Below are 23086 nucleotides of genomic sequence, written 5' to 3' on the forward strand. Positions count from 1 at the left end.
TCTTCTCACATCACTTAATTATTATCACAAATTAAAAGGACAGTAAATTACTTAATCAGTTCAGTTTGGCTTGACAGAGAAACCTTTTGAGGTGTTTATGAATTTCTTTCATCTTTAGTCCATATATGGACTACAGATGAACTATATTGGATTAAAGAGTGGATTACTTGTTATAATCAGCAATGTCATTACAGAAAGTGCAGTCTTTGGAATGTTGAATTCCATTCTAACTATAATCATTTCATAAGTAGTCAGACACAAAAAGTTGATTAAAACCAGAAGGGGAGTGAAGTAGGTCTGTGCAGCCTTTTTCCTGACTTCTCTACAACTTTTACAAGCTATTATAAGTATATTTGTGTATGTGAATAGAATGCAAAGCATAGGAAGAAGAGCAATGCTGAATAGAACAACTAAACTGTGTGTCAACAATGCTTTTGAACTAACACAGAGAAGGTTGTTAGCTGTATTGTTGCAAAAATAACCTTGTAATGTAAAGCTGCAGAGTTTTGGTTTACCTTTTCCTTTAATTGACGCAGCAACAAGACAAGTAGATAAAAGCCAGACCATAAATACTAAGATACCAACATGTTTTCTCCTCATGATGTTTGGATACTGCAGAGGTTTACATATAGACACATATCTGTCATAAGACATGACTGCCAGTAGTGTGAATTCTGAACAACTTAAAGCGTAAAATGAAATCAAAAGCTTTAGGTAAATTTCAGTGCTGAAAAGAACGGAGTTGATGGAGGTTTTGGGGAATCACAATGGGACACACACTTGTTCAATTGCTGCAGTTGATAAAATATATACTATTAGCATTAAAACAAAATATAGATATCTGTATTTTTCCACTTCCACGTGGCCACCAAGTCTTATGTTACATTAATTTAGGTATGCAAGAAGGTTTTCAAAACAACAAAGATCAGACATATCTCTTATATCTCTTTCTCATGTAACATCTCTTTATTCAAAGTCATTTTATGTGACAAAACAACCGCTTCAGGTGTTTAGAGATTTCTTTCATTTTCAGTCCATAGATGACTGGATTAAAGAGAGGATGATACAGTAGAAATTGTAAAGTCATTACTAAGTGTGCCGTTTCAGAAATATCCGATTCCATTCTAAGTATAACAACATCAAAAGTGCCGAGCAATGTAACGTTGAATAAAACCAGCAGATGAGGTATACAGGTCTGAGCAGCTTTTGTTCTTACCGTCTTACAACTATGCCAGGATACCATAAATATCTTTGCGTAAGTGAAAACTGTGTACGGTATTGGGAAAAATACAAGACTGAGCATAAAAATTATACCATACGCAGATAGTATTCTAGGAGTCACACAATGCAGTTTGTAAATAGAATTGTTACAAACGATTGCTTTTAAAGTGAAGTTACAAACTCTTTCATTTGCACTGAGTACACTTGGCACAACAACTATACATGCGGGCAGAAGCCAAGCAGAAACCAAGAAGATGCAGACAGTAGTTTTTTTCATGATAATTGGATATTGCAAAGGTTTACATATAGACACATATCTGTCATAAGACATGGCTGCCAACAGAAAGAATTCTGCAATCGCTGTAGTGTAAAAAAAGAAAAATTGGAAGTGGCACATTGTGTACGATATAATCTGTCTTTCAGATAAAACGTCAACCAAAAGTTTTGGGTAGATTGAGGTGCTGTAAACAACAGAGTTCAGTAATAAAGCTGCAATGAAAATGTACATGGGCTCGTGAAGGTTGCGGTGAATCACAATCAGACAAAAAATGGTGGAATTGCAGCAGAGTATCAGAACATATACTGTGAAAATAATCACAAAATATACATACCTATATTTCTCCACCTCTAAATACCCTGTAAGTGTAATATAAGTGACATTCAACTTATCATCCATCTAAACAGTCAAAAATTTATCAGTCAGTCAAAAAAAGGACATAACATTACCGACACATCGTACAGGTTGACGAAGACAAAGTATGCATTTGAATTATTTCACAGTTACCTGACTTAGAAGTACAGTCATAATAAATTTAGCTCAGCTGTTCTAAAGTACACTGTCTGAGTTTGGTGGATGTTTTTATTAGACTGCTTTATCCTTCATGGATCTCATTAAACGCTCACCAAGGAGACAATAACGTCACAAACTTTTTCAAACTCAGGAGGCCTGGTTTTTTGTGTTGTTTTTTATGCTCAATTAAACAACAGTGGTGTGTTTCTGCTGCCATATCCCATATTCTCAATAACTGTCTCTTTCTAGAATAGAAAAATACTTTATTCATGCCCCAGTGGAAGAAATTCAAATTAGTCAAGTAGCTCAAAAAAGTTTAGATATTTACAATGATTGTATATTAGACAACAACAACAACAATAATAATAATGGAGACCCATTATGTTCGCGATGTTCAGGTATTGCAACTCTAAGGCATATTTTGTCAGGTTGTAAGGTTAGTCTGTCACAAGGCCAGTATACATGGCGACATGACCAAGTATTAAGAAGCTTAGCTGCAGGTATTGAAGATAAACGAAGACAGGTAAACTTAGGAGGGTCCAAGGTGAAGAGAGTGGCAATTCAGTTTGTTCAAGAGGGGGAGAAAGTTAAAAAGACGATAAGGAGGCACGGCAGCTTGGAGAATTCTTGTGATTGGGAGATGCAGGTAGATTTAGAAAATAAGCTTGTTGTTCCCCAGGAGATAGCCTCTACAAACCTAAGGCCTGATATAGTCTTGTGGTCTAGGAGTAGAATGAGAGTCTGTTTCATAGAGCTGACTGTTCCTTGGGAGGAATTAGTAGCAGAAGTATATGAAAGGGAAAAGCTTAGATATGTGGAGTTGGGGGCAGAAGCAGAGCAGCGACGATGGAAGGTTAGAATCTGTCCAGTGGAAGTAGGATGTAGAGGATTTGCTGCAAAGTCTGTTGTCTCATTGTTGAGGGAGCTGGGTTCAAGTGGACAGAGTGTGAGGAAAATAATGCAGGAAATGTCAGATAAAGCAGTAAAATCCAGCCAGTGGATTTGGATTAGTGGATTAGGGTAAACAGACTTTTGAAAAAGCAAAGAAGAAGTTCAAGCTATTTAAGTGGAGGGTTTGGCACATGTGATCCTTTTGAAACAAGGCGGCCATTTTGGGTGAGTTGGCTTGGAGTGAGTTGTATGGCTTTGTTTTTGCTGGCATTTTTAGTGATTATAGGACTGTTTAGGTGAGTTTGTCTGCTGAATCTGCTAGTGTGTCTTGTCCTGCCTCCACCTCTGGCACCCTCTATATTTTCATTATCCCCTACCCGAACCAGGGTTTGAATCCCATTCCTGCTTTTCTTACCTCTTTTATTTCTTCCCCTACCCGAACCAGGGTTTGCATCCCCACCCCGCTGTGACTGGTGTGCATTTGGTGAGAGGCTGAAGTAGATTATGGTGGTTGTGGTGTGAGGGGCAGTGTTGGCTGGCATTAGGGTGGTGACTCCTGGACGCCAGTGGTCCTTGTCTAGCCTCCTGGAGGTGTCGTGGGCCCAACTAGACGAAACACTGATGAAAGGTGGTTCCCACCTGATGACCCCAATGACATATTGGTCAGCACTGCTCACTGATCTATATAATAAGGAGTGTAGCGAATTATTCACTGAGGTTGGTCCTTTATTTTATTTTATATTTTTATTTTCTTTAGCACAAGTTTCTTGTGTTTATATTGAATACTACCACTACTACTGCTACTACTAATAATAATGATGATAGTAAATCACTAAATAAATAAATAAATGTGAGACGACAGGTGAGCAGTCACTGTTAAAAAGCCTTATGGCTGTGGGGACAAAGGACCTCCTGAACCTCTCAGGCTACGGCTACACGAAAACGAAACGAGGTTTTTTTTGAAAACGGGTTCGAAAATTCTTGCGACCACACGGAAACGCGCTGCTGTCCAGACGACAACGATGAAACGATACAGTACACACGCCACTGTGTCACGCCACGCTGTGAGACAATAGAGAGGTGTTAAAATTGGCTCCCAGCGTCAACGTGTGGCTGACGCAAAAACGTTTTTGCTGTAACAATGGAAACGAAACGAGGCCGTTTTCAAACTTTCCCACTCTGGAACCCGTTTTCAAAAACTATCGTTTTGGGGTAGTGGGAACGCCGGCTCCGTGTGGCCGCGACAGCGAAACGATAAGAAAAAGTATCGTTTACAGTGAAAAACGTTTCCGTGTAGCCGCAGCCTCAGTCCTGCAGCGCAGAGAGATGAGCCTCTCGTGGGGAGGATCTTTATTGTTCTCCAAAACAGAATATAATATCCTCCTTATCCGATGCTCCACCACAGCACTGAAAGGGGATAGCCTTCTGTCTACAACAGAACCAGCCTTTTTCACCAGTTTGTCCAGGCGCGTACAGTTTTTGTCTGTCGTGCAACTCCCCCAGCAAACAACAGCATAGAACAGTGCACTCTCAATGATAGTGTGATAAAACATGCACATCATATCACTACACTGAAGTACAGTTGGGCAGTGGAAGCAGTATAGAGGAAGCAGTTGTGGTGCTGGGGATGGATGCAGCAGAGGTGAAAAAAGCCACACTATCGGACCTGTTGTAATATTGGTGATATTGTCTCTGTCCACATCACCTTCTATAGACTGAGAGTTCTTCAGCTTGGTCTACTCTTCGGTCTGCACAGTTTACACAGCCCGTAGTGATACAAAGGTAGAGAGAATCCTACTTAGAAGGCCTGAGTTATTTTGTTACAATTGGCAGCTTTTTTTAACCCCTTGTCCTGTCCAGCATTATGGCAGCAGAATTGTAATCTGAATACCGTTTATGCCAAACACATTTGCTATCCCAAGGGTAGCTTTATGAATGTAAAGCTCCCCTTTATGCCCATCAACTACTTATTTTTATTTATTTATTTTTGTTACAATACTTAACATGATGTGATAGTATGATAGTGCCGAACCGGACCGGGGGACAGAGAGAGAGGGAGAGCGAAGAAGGGAAATTAAGGAACATAAATTTGAGGAGACAAACATAAAAAACAATGAAAAATCAGACAACCAGCTGCTACACCTGTAAAAACAAAACTGAAGATGATTCACGGCTTTTGTGGGGAATCCAGCCTTAGAGGACCAGGAGCATGCACAGCAAATTAGGCAGTGTACATTTTATTCTGAAGGAGTACATTTAACACCGGGTTCGGTGTTTTAATGTGTGTCCAAGTATAGAGAGTACATTATACACCGACACCAGAGTACAATTTTTTACACTTAAATAGAGTTAATTTCTAACCCTGATAGTGTTCAAATGTACTCTAGCGCAGGCATTGTTTCACACCAAAAGAGTACAATTTAACTCTGATTCAGAGTTCAATGTACACTTTACGAATAACACATTCAGCAGTGTATTATACTCCATGGGAGTTCATATTACACAGTCAGTGTTTATTTGTACACAAATAATGTACTTACACTGACAGAGTTAAAATTACTCCAGAAGAGTTCATTTCAAACAGGGGCTGTTACCAAAACAGTCGCTTTGGATAAAAGTGTCAGGTAAGTGTAATGTAACGTAGTATAACACCATGTTGAAATACACACCTCCAGTCCATGAGTGTAATGATATAGAAAAAAAACCTTAATGCTGGCTGGGTCAAATGTTTTTTTAAATTTTTTACATCAATGCAGGAATGTACAGTAAACATTCAATTAATTTCAACACCAAATCTATACAAGTACATGCACAGGAACAATAAAATATTCATCATTAAAACCATAAGCCATCTGTAAATCAAATGGTTTGAAAACTTTTAACGCATCAAGTCTTAACAGAGAGGCATCATAACCATTTCCTCTTATGACTTCATAGGAATGAAGATGCTCAGTGAACCCCACCGTTTGAAAATCATTTAAAGTAAGAAAATATTCCCCTGAAAATGAGACAATTTCATTTATTTCACTGAAAATGGGTATACCCTCCTCTACTTTTGAACACACAAGAAGGCCGGGGCGATACTCTGTTCCGAAAGATGTAATCCAGGACACAACATCTATTAGACCGTTTATGTCAATATGCAGACTGTCTGCAATCAGGTCTCCATTTTCCAAGTCACCAACAGTAACGCTTTTTGTTGGGCCACACGTAATACCTTTCAAAGGCTCCGATGCCCAATGGTATGCAATTGTCATTTGATGTTTCTGAGCTAAACATTTGGTTATATTTTTGAAATTTTTCACAGTGTCCTTAAAAAAACGATGTTTGGCTTCAAATCTCATCCCCCAAAAGTGAATAAGAGGGCCAATTTTCCGAATAGCGCTTGGATAATGAATTAAAAAGTGCTGCTTCGGTATCAGGTTCCGATGAGGGTACAGCTCTTTAAACAGTTTATGGTGGTCAATAATCAAGTGCTTGAGGCAAACAGTCATGCCCTCTGTTATGACTGGTGAAAACACAAGATTGATAATTTGAAGTAACAGTAGCAAAAGTCTCCAGTGTGCATTACCTTCAGGCACAACATCTCCAAATATCAAAGGCACGTTCCGAATCAAGCAAAATGTTTGAATGGCATTAAGACCAATCCCTTTGCCAATCTGTTCAAGATTTAGTCTGCTGGGACGATTCTTCCTTTCAAGATATCCATAGTTAAACGCATATACTCTTTCAGCTATATCTTGATTTGATAGGATTTTTGTTTCTGCAAGGTATCCAAACAAGAGTTTCAATTCAAACTGTCCCACTCCTTCCAAAATATCATGCATGAGGTCGACTACATAATTATCAACGACACTGAAGTACTGCAATTCATCTAGCACACAGGTTCTCTTAACCCCAAATGAAGATGCAACTGTGGGATCTTGTATATCACTACAGTGTTTAGCATGTAGGACGTGGGTTTGGGTAATCATCAGTAAAAAGTCCTTGACACTCATTTTTATCAGCTATACAAAATCGGCAATAATATCTGGCGCTGAAGGACTCAACAAAACCAAGGACTGTGTGCAGTCCCAAGTTATCGCCAGTGAATTGTGCAACTGTCCCATCTATCTGCTGATCAGAGAAAGGAAGATTGATTCCTGTAGACTCCAGGACTTTAATGTCACGTACAATAGGCTCCAGGATAGAATTCATGCCGTATTTTTTAATGTCCTGACTGTGGAATAGTGCCAAAAGGTGAATATTTAAGAGCGCAGAATTAACCTTTGGAGTGAAGTTTCTAAGAATAAAGTAGATACCACCAACTTTATGAATACCATGTTTCGAACCCAGAGCGTTAGCTGTCTCGAACTCATCGAAAAAAAGCTGAATTTGGAGAGCATTTTCATTTTTGGAGAAGAGGGGATGATTTTTATAATAGCTACCATCACAAAAGTCTCGGTAGAGCCCATTTTTGTCAGCAGGCTGGACAAAATGCCTGCAGATGTCCTTGTTGGAAAATATGAACTTTAAAGTTTCCAGTATAGGAACATACACAAATTTGTCAGTTACAGGAACCTAATTGTAGGTTCCAGACGATCTATTTCTTCTTGAATCAAACCGTACACCCAAAGCAATCTCAACGGGTTCCACCACACCCAGTTTTTCAGTGTAATATTTCTTCCACTTGGTCTCAGTGTTGAAATTCACTACAGGATTTTTGAGGCCCTCAAAATAATCGTTCACTCTGCCTTTTAAGACATCATTGTCAGGAGGAAGTAATTTTAGGATATCATCTCTGACATTTGTGTGAGAAGCGTCTACAAATTTATCAACAAATGACTTCACTTTCGTTGTTGCAACATCAGCACTCAGTAACCCCCCAATAATTGATGCACACATTTCTGTGGTGCTTGGTTTGTCATTTTGCTCTTTGTCATTTGATCTTTCAGAATGCCCTGCAGTGTTATGAGAAGACTCATATTGATCAGGTACAGCCTGAGGTAGAGTAAAAACAGATTGAGAGGGTGTGTGACTTTCCCCCTCAGCACGTTCACTGTGTTTTTTTAACAGATGCTTTCTGAAGCCCGAAAAGGTGCTGAACCTTTGACAACAACCATGTTGAGAACATACCAACTGAACTCTTGCATTTGGATAAAAACAATGTGCGAACTTCAAATGCCTAACTAAGATCCGAACCGTGTGATAATGGTTCTTGCAAATAAAACACAGAAACATTTCAACGTCAATTTAGGATTTTGGCTCTCAGTTCTTTGACCCTGGGGCTTTCATGACACAGTCCGATGTCAATGTTGTAAATTGTCGTCTGCATAAAAGTATACATGTTGTGCAAGGCTTGGTCGTAGGCAATCCCAAAGACATAGTGTGCCTTGAAGAGCTCATCAAATGCTGCAATTGAGGACTTAGCTTAGCATGGGATCAGGTTGCCGTCCACCACCACGTAGAAGTCATGAATGGCATTTCTTGCTGTGCCCACGGCCAGGATGTAGGGCTGCCTGTGGTCCGTTGCCTGAACCTCCTGTAGGCTCCGGCATGACTAAAATAATACAAACACAGTTTTGCAAGATAATTAAGGGTGAGACTCATTAAAAACACCTCCCAGCTCAACTAGGTCTGCTGAAAATAGATTTTGTATAGCAAATATCATTTCTTCAAGGTCCAGAATGTAACTTAAGTTGTTTATTTTCAAAATGAATGCTTAACATTCACAAATTTGATATTTTTATGAATATTAACTAAGTAATAAACTAGGATTTACTGGTCTGAGCAAAGTACAGCAGGATTTTCAGTTTAAGAGGTTTATGACTGGTAATTCAAAATGGTAGACATTAAGATCCTCCTATTTATGTATGAAAAATTTAAATTTGATAACTGTTGCTTTGCTAAATTAGAGGGTTCATACCTTGTGAAACTTAACAACATGGGTGACAGCTTCACGAATGGACACCTTCTGCACAGTCCTTTTCCCACTGGCTTGTGGAGGAAGAAGGCAGACCAACAGGAGGAGCGTCGACATGTCACCGTCCCAATCTGAAACAAGAACAGAAATGTAAAATAACCTAGCCTTGCAAGCCAGACTACCCACCTTATGCTACAAACACTATCTCCCATAATACATTGTGGCATAATGAACACATACGGTTTTACATTCACATTCTTACCTGTATGAGAGTTAGCATTTAGTGCCAGAGTGACACACCTTCAACTTAAGCATTAAAGGGATTATCTGGAGTTGGAGCAAGTTTGGCTCATTTTTGCATGTTTGGGATGAAATACAGTCACTTATGAGCAAAATCAGGGCAAAAGGATATGTTTTAAGAAAGTTTGATAATACCACATTAGCCCGTTAGCCACATCAGCTGTGCTATATACTAGATTGGGGGCATCGCGGGTTCGCCGTTACACCACATTGCAAAAACACAACATTTAAAAGCCTTAAACATGCAAAAATGAGCCAAACTTGCTCCAACTCCAGATAATCCCCAAGTGATTTACCTCAGTAATAAAACGTGACAGACTGCACATGGTGTCATCAGATCTTTCATGTTTGTTTTGATATTACAAGAAGCCTTTGCTCACCTATCAAGTCCTCCTGTCCATCCAAGCTCCCCTCTGCGGAATTGATGAGTGACTGCAACATCGCTGTCTTGGTGAGGTTCCTGGCCTCTTTGATGATCTTGGGTTTCAGGAAAGTTCCCCACTTCTCGATTAGTTTGGTTGCCGTCCCCTCACCGAACATCAGTTCAAAGTCCTGAAGCAGCTACACAATGAAAGAAATAATTAGAAATGGCAATATTTAGATTAGATTACATGCATCATTGTTATTACACAATATAAAGTAATGAAATGCATTTCAGTATCTAATCAAAGTGTAAACATGTAAGTGGAATGTAGAGGCATCAATGTAGTATTTAAAAAATAGATAGTTACAGTTAGTTCAAGTACGGTAGGTATATGCATGTGCAGGGTATGTACAGATACAGATGTACGGACATTGGAAAATGCTTATGTGCTGCGAATGTGCAAATACACACAAGGAAGCAGAATATTAGACTTGCAGGTAGGACAATGTAAGAGACGGTGATAAATTTTTTGGTGATAAATTATTGTTTGACACAGAACAACATACAGATGTAGTTAACAAATATGGTGTACTATTCAGTGGTGATGTCAGTATTTTTATGTTTTGATATCTACTCACCAGGCCCTTTGTGTCCAAGAACCTAGGGAAATGTTTTAGGACAGAGGAGGACATCTCTGCATCATGGATTAATTTCTGACGGTGTTGAAAAGTTTCTCTCATCTTGATGAAAACCTGGAGCTCATCAGTGCTGTGTTTCAGCAGGGACATGGCCTCCAAACACTGTTCTCCATCCAGCTGGTGTACTGCCGTCACCTCCCTTTCGGACTCTGGCCCCCTTGATGGATCCCTGCTAGAGCTGCTCCTCTTCCTTTTGCCACCCCCACTGAGTTCACGCTGGATATTTTTCAATTTCCAGGCGATGTAGCCTTCATTGCTTTGTGCATCAAAGAAGTGCTCCTATGTACAGAGATCGAGAAACAAGATTGACAATTAAGCCCAATGGTTCCCAAACCTTTACTGCTGGGACCCCCTTTCAAACCCAATATCATTTTCACGACTCACCACCCATCCATATTCTAAACACCAATGTTTTTTTTGTCCATGAAATGCCAAATTTTAATTTGAAACTCACAGGATAAGTAAATCTACTGTATGTTTTAGCAATACAAGTGAGTATTGTTGCCAACCAATTTATGGAATTACTGTATGGGAACTGATAGCCTGTAGTTTTCCCATTTCCATAAGGGCCCAAGAATCCCACTATCGAAACAGTTTGTTTAATCACATCTGATCATCGTTGCTCTACAATCTGACAATAAGGATTTATTATTTTTTTTTTTTACACAGGCCCCATCTTGGGGTGAAGCCGACACCACATACTGTAAGACTTTAACAGTAAGGTTTATGCTTCCGACTGACAAAACTGAGTCATACAGTCTGATTAAACAGATAACTAAAATAGTGCAAAATGTGTACAGTATCTTGCTTAGATACGGTACTTACGTATCCTTTCTGAGAATATGGATCTCTCAAGCAGGGAAACAGGGTGACGATCCCCAATGCATATCGAGTCCGGACTTCCATCGGTGGAGCATTCCTAAAAGGGGATTTGTAAATTACCATTATTTCCATTAAGATCAGCCATCTGATTTTCAAAGTCATTGTTGCTCTTGTTTGACGGAAAGAGACTGCACTTACCCATGCTTTTCGATCATTGTCGCAACAGTCATGTTTACGATTTTTCTCAGAGTCTGATCAGTAATTTCTGGCTTTCTTTTATATTCAGCAAGTATTTTGTCACCTCCTGGCTTTTCTTCTAGAACACTTTGTACAAGCTAAGAAAAATAGAATGAGGACAAAGTGAAATATTTATTTTTAACCAACTTTAACCCAACATTCATTGTCAAAGGATGACAATCATCCTGTGAGTGAGCCCCAGTCTTGACATACTTAGTGTTATTTGCAAACGTAGTACTTTACATTCATTAGCAGTTATTGAGTGATGGCATGTCTTATTTACATAAAGCTATGGCGAGAACAATTAAGACAACTAGATGGAGCAGCTTACCTCTTTAGCATGTAAAGAAAGATCAGAATGAACAGCAGAAGTCTGAAGACCATCAATGCATGGGACTGTTGGGGCATCATTTGTAGATATGGTGTCACACGAAGACTGTGCAAGTGAGTCTGAGAAGAAACCCAATGACGTGAAAGTCAACCAAAATTAATAAACATTGATTTATGCATGCAGCATCAAAACATAGAACTTTTAAAACTATTTTCTGGCTGGAACTCCACTTTTTTGCAAGATTTCAAGAACAACTTCAGTCCAAACCGAGGCTACAGGGCAGCCTCCACAAATATATTAAAAGACACAGTATTTCTTACCATTTAAAGTACCTACTTCCAACACAGTCCACGTTATGTCCAACTTTTCACCAAGAACTTCTCCAAAAACGTCTTCGTCCACCTCTGTGTTGGTGTCATCCATCAAAAGTATGCTCGTGTCCCTCGGAATTTCTCTTTGGCTGTAAATGCATTAAGAGGTTATGTTTGAACAAGTCAAATGAACATACCAGTTTCAGTGGCTTGAAACATACAAATCATATTTTAAATACTGAAAGTATACTTTCAGTATTATAAATACAGTATGTCACAGAAGTTAGTAGACCCCTCACATTTTGGCAGATTCTTAAGTATATCTTTCCATAGGACAACATTTAAGAAATTTCACTTTGACCCAATGAATAGTAACTTGTGTACAACATGTATAACCGCTTCAATTTGTTGTTCATTCAAAACATTTCAAAATACAGCCATTAATGTTTGAACATGTACCCACAAAAGTGAGTACACCCCAGGTTGAAATCCCATAGAGTGTCTGAGAAATCAAGCAATGAGAATACCGCTGACACACAACACTAGTAGTGCCTTGTGAACAGGCAGAGTTACCGGTACCCACCAGCTTGGACATGCATGAGAGTTTGTGCCCAATAAAAGTTCAAACATGGCCCTAATTTGGCAGCATTTAACATATTAATTTATGAAGGGACAAATGTAAATGACCACCAAGAACATGTAACTGCACCAGAGTTAGTCACTGACTAGTTTTCATCTGTAGTCCCTGGTAGGTTAACATTGACAGAAAGTAGTGGGAATGGTGGGAACAGACTGAGTTTCAAGCCATAGGCTCCATTACCTTGTTCCAGAAAAGCGGTGTAGGATGCGTCATGCATCTTTATGTACCTCCTCTTCCCCAGATATTCCACTTTAACCAACATGGTGTCCTAAAAAGAAAGAAAGAGAGAAAACTATGAGAAATGAGAACATATGGCACTTACACAACCAAATAAGATTTTTTTTATTAAGATAGTTATTTTCCTGTGTAAGTGCATTTTAAAAAACAGTTAAAAGAGCGACACAATTCATGAATGCAACTGACGAGAAGCACGTTTCTGGTTAACAAAAAAGAATGGCTCACGCTTACATGTTAAAGTATAGATAAACACCAACTTAACGTGATGAAGCAATTCTCATTGTTGCACAAAGTAAACGCTTCACCATCACTGCAAAGTTACAGGATTACAATGGCGTGTACAATTTTATTTTATTTTACCAATTGGGCGGCAGCCAGCAATACCAATTATGTACAGTGGGCCAGATACCAATTTCATTAAAAAAAAAAAAAACTGCCTGATTTTGTCATTGTTTGAAGAGATAGTCAAGTAAAGTGGCGTGCTTCAGTTTTGAGGCACACCCTAGCACTAAATGAACTACTGAAGCCTGAAGCCACGTTGGCCGAGTAAACTAGCCGAACAACCTAACAAGCCATATTAGCCTAACGTCATCTTTAAAGTGGGCTCACCTGAAATTGGCGATTACCATACGAATATTTTGTCGTATTACGTTTACATGAACAACGATGTGGTACATATCTACAATTTCAACAATACTCACAAACAAGCAGTTTGGCAAGACAAAACTCGTTAGCGTAGCATCCGATGTTCTCACCATGTAAACCGAGTCGCACGAGAGGGGTAGCTAGTGGTAATACCATTGACGAAAGTGTGGCAAAACCTATATTTGCAATTAAACATATCTTACATCCATATACTTTTAGGGGTTGGGGATGCATTTCCTCGTTTTTGTCTATGGCAGCCAAATTTGATAGTATACATAACCGCTTAGATGCTAGTGCTAAGCATGGGCGGGAAATTTAAAAAAATAACGTTAACAACTTCTGGCCATTACAGACATTTACCACAAACATCTAATTACAACTCGGCGAAACCACAGTGAAAGTGTTTTCCACATCAACCGCTATGGAAGTCAAACACTCGATAAGTCTATATTTATGTTGACTTATTATTTTCCTTAAACTTGACTTTGACTTACCTCGGTCCTTAAGCAGCTCCGCACCTCAAGTCGAAGTCGGCTTCTCTGTACTCCGGGGTACGTCTCTCACGTTTGGGCCAGTTGTGACGACGTGACGTGAGCACGCCATGTACGTGAGATGAGAGCCGAGAAGTCTCAATCGCTTATATACACTATTCAGAGTTCCAGCATTCGGAATGAACTCTACACTGACAAAGCTGAAACAATGTACACTGGTCAGGTACACTGGTGAGTGTAGCCAGGCCACAATAAACACCACAGTGTAGAAATATACTCCGTGAATTTTTACTCTGAAAAATTAACCCTCTTGTATTTGCTGAGTGTGTAAGCAGACAAGCAGAGAACAAACACACAAACAAACAAACAATAAAAGCAGAAGCAGCAGCAATCTCATATAATACAACTGTGGACACAGATGACCTTAAGCCACAGGACAGAAAAACAGTTGCTTAGCGAGCATGCTACTGGGCTAATTAATGTGTGTGTGTGTGTGTGTGTGCGCGTGTGTGCATGAACATGAAATACACATAGATGGTCCCACATAATAACTATGCTTAAATATCAGTGTGTAGGGCCACAATCCCCCCCCGCAATCAGAAGCAGGCCGAGAGGGCCCCCAGACCCAGGCCACCAACAGCTCCCTAGGAGCACAGAACCCGGGAAGCCCACCATAGGGACAACCACGCATCCCCCCAGAAGACAGCAGAGGAAGCCTCCGGACAGAGACCCCACAAGCATCGGGCAGAGGCCCCCCGGTGACCAGAGGTGGCAGCCTACAAGCCCCGCCAGGCCCCCGCCACCAAGACATAAGCCGCGCGCCGGAACCGACCCCCGCGAGCCCGAGCGCCACCAAACCCCCCCAGAGGGCCAGGCGCCACAGACAGCTAAGCGCAGTGGGCCAGCCCAGTGCCCCTGGGCAAGTACCCCGGGAGTCAAGACGTGCCCACAGGTGGGTGAGGCCGCGAGCAGCGGGGAGAAGCAATGCCCCCCCCCCCATCAGAAACAGCACAAGCAGGCCAGAGGACAGCAAGACCCAGACCCAGACCCAGTCACCCAATAAATCATATAATAAAAAAATAAAAACAGAAATAAAAACAAATCCACACACACTCGCACAGCACATGCATCCATCCCCCAACTCCGCTGAAGTGTGGCGCAGTGGGCACATCCGGGGGCCAGCAGCTCCCCAGCCACCACAGACCCCGAAACAGCAACAACTCCTCCACCTACCCGCCCCCCCCACCTCACAGAACACACCCGCCCTCAAAACCCTACGTGTGTGAATGTGTGCTGCGTACAGGAGCCAGAAGGGAGAGGGGTATGGGGATCTAGAAGACCGGGGGTGAGAGGCTCCCCCGGAGAGGACAGCCACAGAATGGCTGCAATAGGCACCCCTGTTCCCTGGGATCCACCACAGAGCAGGAGGGCCCGATGTCCACCAGATCCGGGGCCCGCAGCGTATTCGGGGAGCCACTTGGCAACAAACATATTCACACATGTGGCAAATTGTGGAGCTTGTTCTTCATAGGTTGCTTAAGAGAATAATTGTGGAAAAGTGCTGGATCTTACCTTCTTATATACTTCAAACACATTTATAAAGCTTTCCTTTTATAAGGCAAAAAGAACTGGGCAGCAGACAGCAAGATTAAGAAAAGTACCCCAACATTTAGAACTAACAGTAGATATACTACAACCTTAAACAAGCCACCAGGTGTTGATAATTTATGCGACAATCAGAAAAGATGCTTCAGGGTTGAGAATGTGGATACGATTTTAATTTTTTCGCTAAAGCTTTTGTCCCAAAAAATCCTCAATAACAAAATTTTAGAATGTAGTGAACTTGTATTAGATGTTATTAAGATTTTAGCCAATATGCATCCCACATAGGACAAACTTTGAACCCATATTATGTATTTTATTATGTATTTCATGCATATCATTCTAAGCCAGTGTCACTGATGCAAAAAAGCATTTATACATTGACAAGATTCACAGTACTACTGACACTCGTAAACTATTTTCCACCTTTTATTTTTATTCGCCTGCTACCAATCTGACGGCAGACACCTTTGCAGACACCCAAACCTTCACTAAACATGTGTGCCACGAATTCAGTATATAAAAAAGTCCCACTGCATCATTTTCTTCTGTTTCTAAACTTCTCATATGTAGCCTTCCTACTACATGCCCGCTGGACCCTGTTCCTACAAATCTATTCCAATCCATAGCTCTTACGGTAACTGCAACAGTCACATACACTATATTGCCAAAAGTATTCGCCTTTACACATATATGAATTTAAGTAACATCAGGTTAATCCATATGGTTTAATATGATGTTGTCCCACCCTTTGCAGCTATAACAGCTTCACCTCTTCTGGGCAAGCTTTCCACAAGGTTTAGGAGTGTGTTTATGGGAATTTTTGAACATTCTTCTAGAAGTGGATTTGTGAGGTCTCTGCTCTAATTCATCTCAAAGGTGTTCTATCAGGTTGAGGTCAGGACTCTGTGCAGGCCAGTCAAGTCTAGTGCTTCAACACCAAATTCGCTCATCCATGTCTTTATGGACCTTTATGTGCACAAAGCACAGCACATAGTAAGGGGAACAGTAAGGTGATTAAGATGATTAAGATCCAATTTATTGGTCATGCATACACTTTTAACCCATCCAGGTTGGCACCTGTTAACATACACATGCACAGGGTCACACAGAGAGACAGATGCCAACCTGTGGCAGCCATTCACAGCACCCGGGGGTAGCATGGGGATACGGTGGGGATACCTCGGCCGTGACAAGGAGGTGGACTGACAACCCCCCAGCTGTCAGTACCACCAATCTTTTTTGAGTGGTTGCGAGAGAGGGCTAACAACCTGCCAACGCCCGTTAATCGAACCCGGGTCAACTGCTTGGAAGGCAGCTATGCTAACCACTATACCACCAACACTGTTGGAATGTTGGGCCAGCTCCTGAAAAACAACCCCACACCCACACTTTATCAAGTGTAAAGTTTGGTGGAGGGGGGATCGGATCGTTAAAGCTGCCGTCGGCAGTCTAAAGTCGGAAAATTCTAACTGATACAACGTTCAGGTCCATCCCCCAACCCCTCCCCCTCTGTGGACAAGGTTGTGCACGTGAGTTCACACCAGTGTGCGCGCACACAAGCTGGGGGCAGACTCACGCTCAACATGGAAGACGTGGTTGGTGACTGTTCTGCTCAGATAATAGATCAATAATAAACCTAACGTGATTGGTTAAAAACAACCGGGAGCGCTCGATTTTTGCAAGCATGATTACAGGCTTCAGAGGGAGCTAAAGAATTCGGGATTTTTCCTAAACAGCCTATTTAAAATTCTCCTTTCAGAATCCCATGACAGTTCAAGCTAATATGACTAAAAAAAAGTAGCCGACGGCAGCTTTAAGTACCGTACCCTTTGGCAACTGCCAAACCCAGACTCGTCCATAAGATTGCCAGATGGAGAAGCGTGATTCGTCACTCCAGAGAATGCGTCTCCACTGCTCTAGAGTCCAGTGGCGGCATGCTTTACATCACTGGATCCGACGCTTTGCACTTGGTGATGTATGGCTGTACAGCTGCTCGGCCATGGAAACACATTCCATGAAGCTCTCTACGCACTGTTCTTGAGCTAATCTAAAGGCCACATAAAGTTTGGAGGTCTGTAGCGATTGACTGCAGAAAATTGGTGACCTCTTCGCACTATGCACCTCAGCATCCGCTGTCCCTGCTCTGTCATTTTATGTGGCCTACCACTTCGTGCCTGAGTTGCTGTCGTTCCCAATCGCTTCCACTTTATTATACCACTGACAATTCACTGTGGAATATTTAGTAGCTAGGAAATTTCACGACTGGGCTTGTTGCACAGGTGGTATCCTATCACGGTACCATGCTGGAATTCACTGAGCTCCTGAGAGCGACCCATTCTTTCACAAATGTTTGTAAAAGCAGTCTGCATGCCTAGGTGCTTGAATTTATACACCTGTGGCCATGGAAGTGATGGAACACCTGAATTTAATTATTTGGATGAGTAAGTGATTACTTTTAGCAATATAGTGTATGAGATACCTGAACTCCTCGACTTGGGGAAGGATCTCATTCCCGACCCGGAGAGGGCATTCCACCCTTTTCCGGCCGAGGACCATGGTCTCAGATTTGGAGGGGCTGATTCTCATCCCAGCCACTTCACACTCGGCTGCGAACCGCTCCAGTGAGAGCTGAAGGTCACGGCCCGACGACGCCAACAGAACCGCATTGTCCGCAAAAAGCAGAGACCCGATTCTGAAGTCGCCAAAACAGCTGCATTTGATACAGTCAACCATGGCATCCTTTTGTCCATACTCTCTAGCACGGGCATCACAGGGAGGGCGCACTCCTGGTTTGAGTCATACCTCCCTGGATGGTCACTCAAAGTATCCTGGCTTGGTCACACTTGGTCACACTTCCACCTCGCCACAGGGGTCCCCCAAGGTTCAGTACTGGGACCTCCTCTCCTTGCCATATACACACCTCACTGGGCCAGATCATCCGATCACATGGCTTCTCATACCAGTGCTATGCTGACGATACCCAGCTCTAGCTGTCACTCCCACCTGACGACCACACGGTCTCAGCACGAATCTCATACTGTCTCTCTGACATATTGACATGGATGAAAGCTCATCACCTACAACTAAACTTCTCTAAAACTGAACTGCTTGTCTTCCCAGCCAAACCAACCACAAACCACAGCATCTGCATCCAAACTGAATCCGTATCTCTTGCTCCGTCAAAGGTAGTTAGAAACTTGGGTATCATAATTGATGACCAACTAACCCTTAAAGATCATGTTGCCTCTGTTGCACAATCGTGCCGCTTCGCATTGCTAACCATAAGCAAGATCAGGCCGCACCTAACCCGACACGCCACCCAGCTCCTGGTGCTGGTTACGGTCATCTCCCGCCTTGACTACAGCAACGGCCTTCTGACTGGTCTCCCAACCTTTGCTGGGAGGTTTTAAAAAAACACTGCAGATGGTCCAGAATACGGTGGCACGTCTGGTCTTCAATCAGCCTAAGAGAGCACACGTCACTCCTCTGTTGGCTTTGAGAGTGGGTCGTCCAATAACCCGGAAAGTTGGCAGTTCGATTCCCACTCTCGCCACTCAAAGATTGGTGAAACTGACAGCTGGAGGGGTGTCAGTCAACCTCTTTGCCACAGCCGAGGTGCCCTTGAGTAAGGCACCATAGCCCCATGCTCCTCAGGCGCTGTGATTGGCTGCCTGCCGCTCCAGTGTATGGCACCTGTCTCTATGAGTGTGTGACCTGGTGCATGTGTATCTTCAACAGGTGCCAACCTGGGTGGGTTAAAAGCGGAAGACAAATTTAGTGTATAGTCCCTGTACATGACGATAAATCTGATTTTAATCTTAATCTGTTTGTTGAGCTCCACTGGCTACCCTTGCTGCCCGCATAAAATTCAAATCACTGATGTTTGCCTACAAAGTGCTTGAATGCTCTTGCAAAAGCTTACATCACGACTCGGTCACTCCGGTCATCAAAGGATTGTCATCTAGCAGTGCCTAAACCACGCTTAAGACAATCCAGACTGTTGGTGTGTCGTTCCACGATGGTGGAATGACCTAACGAGTGCTACCAGAACAACTTCAAGAAATTCTTAAAGACCCAGCTCTTAAGACAGCATCTCCTACCCAAGCACTTACCCTGTACGTCCCTACCCTCTGTTCGGCACTTTCTCTTTCTCTACTTCTCTACTCTATCTCTAAACTGTCACCCCTGTCACCTCTGACAGAAACTGACTAGGGGTTTTGCGTCTATGTCGCTTATTGTTAGCTTTGATCCCAGCTGTAATGTTATATCCTCATTTGTAAGTGGCTTTGGATAAAAGCATCTGCTAATACATAAAAATAAACATTTTAGCTGCTCCACAGTATGTGATGATACACAGAATGAAAATAAGATCTGTAATATGAGATAATGATAACAGAAGTGATAGTGAAATTAGAAACATTTAAGATTCCCCTGATGTCACTTCCACTTCTCATCATTTAATTGTCTGAGCAAGTGTATTTTAAATACAAAAAAGAAAAAAAAGATCAAATATACACCTTTGAGTTTAGTGCATTTATGTTACAATATTATTATTAAACAGTTATTTACTATTGATAGAAGATTTTAATAATGATGTACTCTCAGTTAAATGTGCAAACCTCGGGTTGGCTTTTTAGCGCCTTACATTGAACAACAGAAAACTGATCATGGCTGCCAATTCAAATAAGCTTAATGAAAACATTCAGGGACATCATATACATGATGTCATCACTGATCTGAGAAGTACACTAACTAAACAGAACTTATTACAACAAAACAAATTACAATAAATAAAGTAAGAGATTTTTTCATCTCTTTTCTTTGACACAATCTTCTCACATCACTTAATTATTATCACAAATTAAAAGGACAGTAAATTACTGAATCAGTTCAGTTTGGCTTGACAGAGAAACCTTTTGAGGTGTTTATGAATTTCTTTCATCTTTAGTCCATATATGGACTAAAGATGTACTATATTGGATTCAAGAGAGGATTACATGTTATAATTTGCAATGTCATTACAGAAAGTGCACTCTTTGGAATGTTGAATTCCATTCTAACTATAATCATATCATAAGTAGTCAAACACAAAAAGTTGATTAAAACCAGAAGGTGAGATAAGTAGGTCTGTGCAGCCTTTTTCCTGACTTCTCCACAACTTTTACAAGCTATTATAAGTATATTTGTGTATGTGAATAGAATGAAAAGCATAGGAAGAAGAGCAATGCTGAAAAGAACAACTAAACTGTATGTCAACAATGCTTTTGAACTAACACAGAGAAGGTTGTTAGCTGTATTGTTGCAAAAATAACCTTGTAATGTAAAGCTGCAGAGTTTTGGTTGACCTTTTCTTTAATTGACGCAGCAACAAGACAAGTAGGTAAAAGCCAGACCATAAACACTAAGATACCAACATGTTTTCTCCTCATGGTGTTTGGATACTGCAGAGGTTTACATATAGACACAAATTTCGGTAAATTTCAGTGCTGAAAAAAGAACAGAGTCGATGGGGGTTTTGTAGAATTGCTGCAGTTGATAAAAATATATACTATTAGCATTAAAACAAAATTAAGATATCTGTATTTTTACACTTCCACGTGGCCATCTAGTCTTATGTTACATTAATTTAGGTATGCAAGAAGGTTTTCAAAACAACAAAGATCAGACATATCTCTTATATCTCTTTCTCATGTAACATCTCTTTATTCAAAGTCATTTTACGTGACAGAACAACCGCTTCAGGTGTTTAGAGATTTCTTTCATTTTCAGTCCATAAATGACTGGATTAAAGAGAGGATGATATAGTAGAAATTGTAAAGTCATTACTAAGTGTGCCGTTTCAGAAATATCCGATTCCATTCTAATTATAACAACATCAAAAGTGCCAAGCAATGTAACGTTGAATAAAACCAGCAGATGAGGTATACAGGTCTGTGCAGCTTTTGTTCTTACCGCCTTACGACTATGCCAGGATATCATAAGTATCTTTGCATAAGTGAAAACTGTGTACGGTATTGGGAAAAATACAAGACAGAACATAATAAATACACCATACACAGATAGTATTCTAGGAGTCACACAATGCAGTTTGTAAATTGAATTGTTACAAAAGATTCCTTTTAAAGTGAAGTTACAAACTCTTTCATTTGCACTGAGTACAGTAGGCAAAACAAGAATACATAAGGGCAGAAGCCAAGCTAAAACCAAGAAGACGCAGACATTAGTTTTTTTCATGATAATTGGATATTGCAAAGGTTTACATATAGACACATATCTGTCATAAGACATGGCTGTCAACAGAAAGAATTCTGCAACCGCTGTAGTGTAAAAAAAGAAATATTGGAAGTGGCACATTGCGTACGATATAATCTGTCTTTCAGATAAAACGTCAACCAAAAGTTTTGGGTAGATTGAGGTGCTGTAAACAACAGAGTTCAGTAATAAAGCTGCAATGAACATGTACATGGGCTCATGAAGGTTGCGGTGAATCACAATCAGACAAAAAATGGTGGAATTGCTGCAGACTATCAGAACATATACTGTGAAAATAATCACAAAATATACATACCTCAATTTTTCCATCTCTAAATACCCTGTAAGTGTAATATAAGTGACATTCAACTTATCATCCATCTAAACAGTCAAAAATCTATTAGTCAGTTAAAATAAGGACACAACATTACCGACACATCGTACAGGGTGACGAAGACGAAGTATGCATTTGAATTATTTCACAGTTACCTGACTTAGAAGTACAGTCATAATAAATTTAGCTCAGCTGTTCTAAAGTACACTGTCTGAGTTTGGTGGATGTTTTTATTAGACTGCTTTATCCTTCATGGATCTCATTAAACACTCACCAAGGAGACAATAACGTCACAAACTTTTTCAAACTCAGGAGGCCTGTTTTTTTTTGTTGTTTTCTATGCTCAATTAAACAACAGTGTTGTGTTTCTGCTGCCATATACCATATTCTCAATAACTGTCTCTTTCTAGAATAGAAAAATACTTTATTCATGCCCCAGTGGAAGAAATTCAAATTAGTCAAGTAGCTCAAAAAAGTTTAGATATTTACAATGATTGTATATTAAACAACAACAATAATAATAATAATAATGGAGACCCACTATGTTCGCGATGTTCAGGTATTGCAACTCTAAGGCATATTTTGTCAGGTTGTAAGGTTGGTCTGTCACAAGGCCGGTATACATGGCGACATGACCAAGTATTAAGAAGCTTAGCTTCAGGTATTGAAGATAAACAAAGGCAGGTAAACTTTGGAGGGTCTAAGGTGAAGAGAGTGGCAATTCAGTTTGTTCAAGAGGGGGAGAAAGTTAAAAAGACAATAAGGAGGCACGGCAGCTTGGAGGATGTTTGTGATTGGGAGATGCAGGTAGATTTAGGAAATAAGCTTGTTGTTCCCCAGGAGATAGCCTCTACAAACCTAAGGCCTGATATAGTCTTGTGGTGTAGGAGTAGAATTAGAGTCTATTTCATAGAGCTGACTGTTCCTTGGGAGGAATTAGTAGCAGAAATATATGAAAGGAAAAAGCTTAGATATGTGGAGTTGGGGGCAGAAGCAGAGCAGCGAGGATGGAAGG

At 40.8% G+C, this 23086-nt stretch overlaps 2 protein-coding genes across 2 annotated transcripts; both read right to left on the minus strand.

The window, feature by feature from the left end:
• Positions 1 to 976: 976 nt before the first annotated feature.
• LOC142395998 (olfactory receptor 11A1-like) lies at positions 977 to 1897 on the minus strand. The gene has a single exon (XM_075478546.1). It carries the CDS (start codon positions 1895 to 1897, stop codon positions 977 to 979), a length of 921 nt encoding a protein of 306 aa, XP_075334661.1.
• A 19300-nt stretch (positions 1898 to 21197) lies between these two features.
• Positions 21198 to 22118, minus strand: LOC142395999 (olfactory receptor 11A1-like). Its single transcript, XM_075478547.1, has one exon. The coding sequence runs from the start codon at positions 22116 to 22118 to the stop codon at positions 21198 to 21200; it is 921 nt and encodes a 306-aa protein (XP_075334662.1).
• Positions 22119 to 23086: the final 968 nt, after the last annotated feature.

The sequence above is a fragment of the Odontesthes bonariensis genome, chromosome 12 (genome assembly GCF_027942865.1).
Source record: "Odontesthes bonariensis isolate fOdoBon6 chromosome 12, fOdoBon6.hap1, whole genome shotgun sequence".
NCBI classification, from domain to species: Eukaryota; Metazoa; Chordata; class Actinopteri; order Atheriniformes; family Atherinopsidae; genus Odontesthes; species Odontesthes bonariensis.

What these genes read in the sequence shown, in the direction of transcription:
- LOC142395998 (XM_075478546.1), bottom strand. Translation starts at nt 1,897, where the DNA reads ATGGATGATAAGTTGAATGTCACTTATATTACACTTACAGGGTATTTA.
- LOC142395999 (XM_075478547.1), bottom strand. Translation starts at nt 22,118, where the DNA reads ATGGATGATAAGTTGAATGTCACTTATATTACACTTACAGGGTATTTA.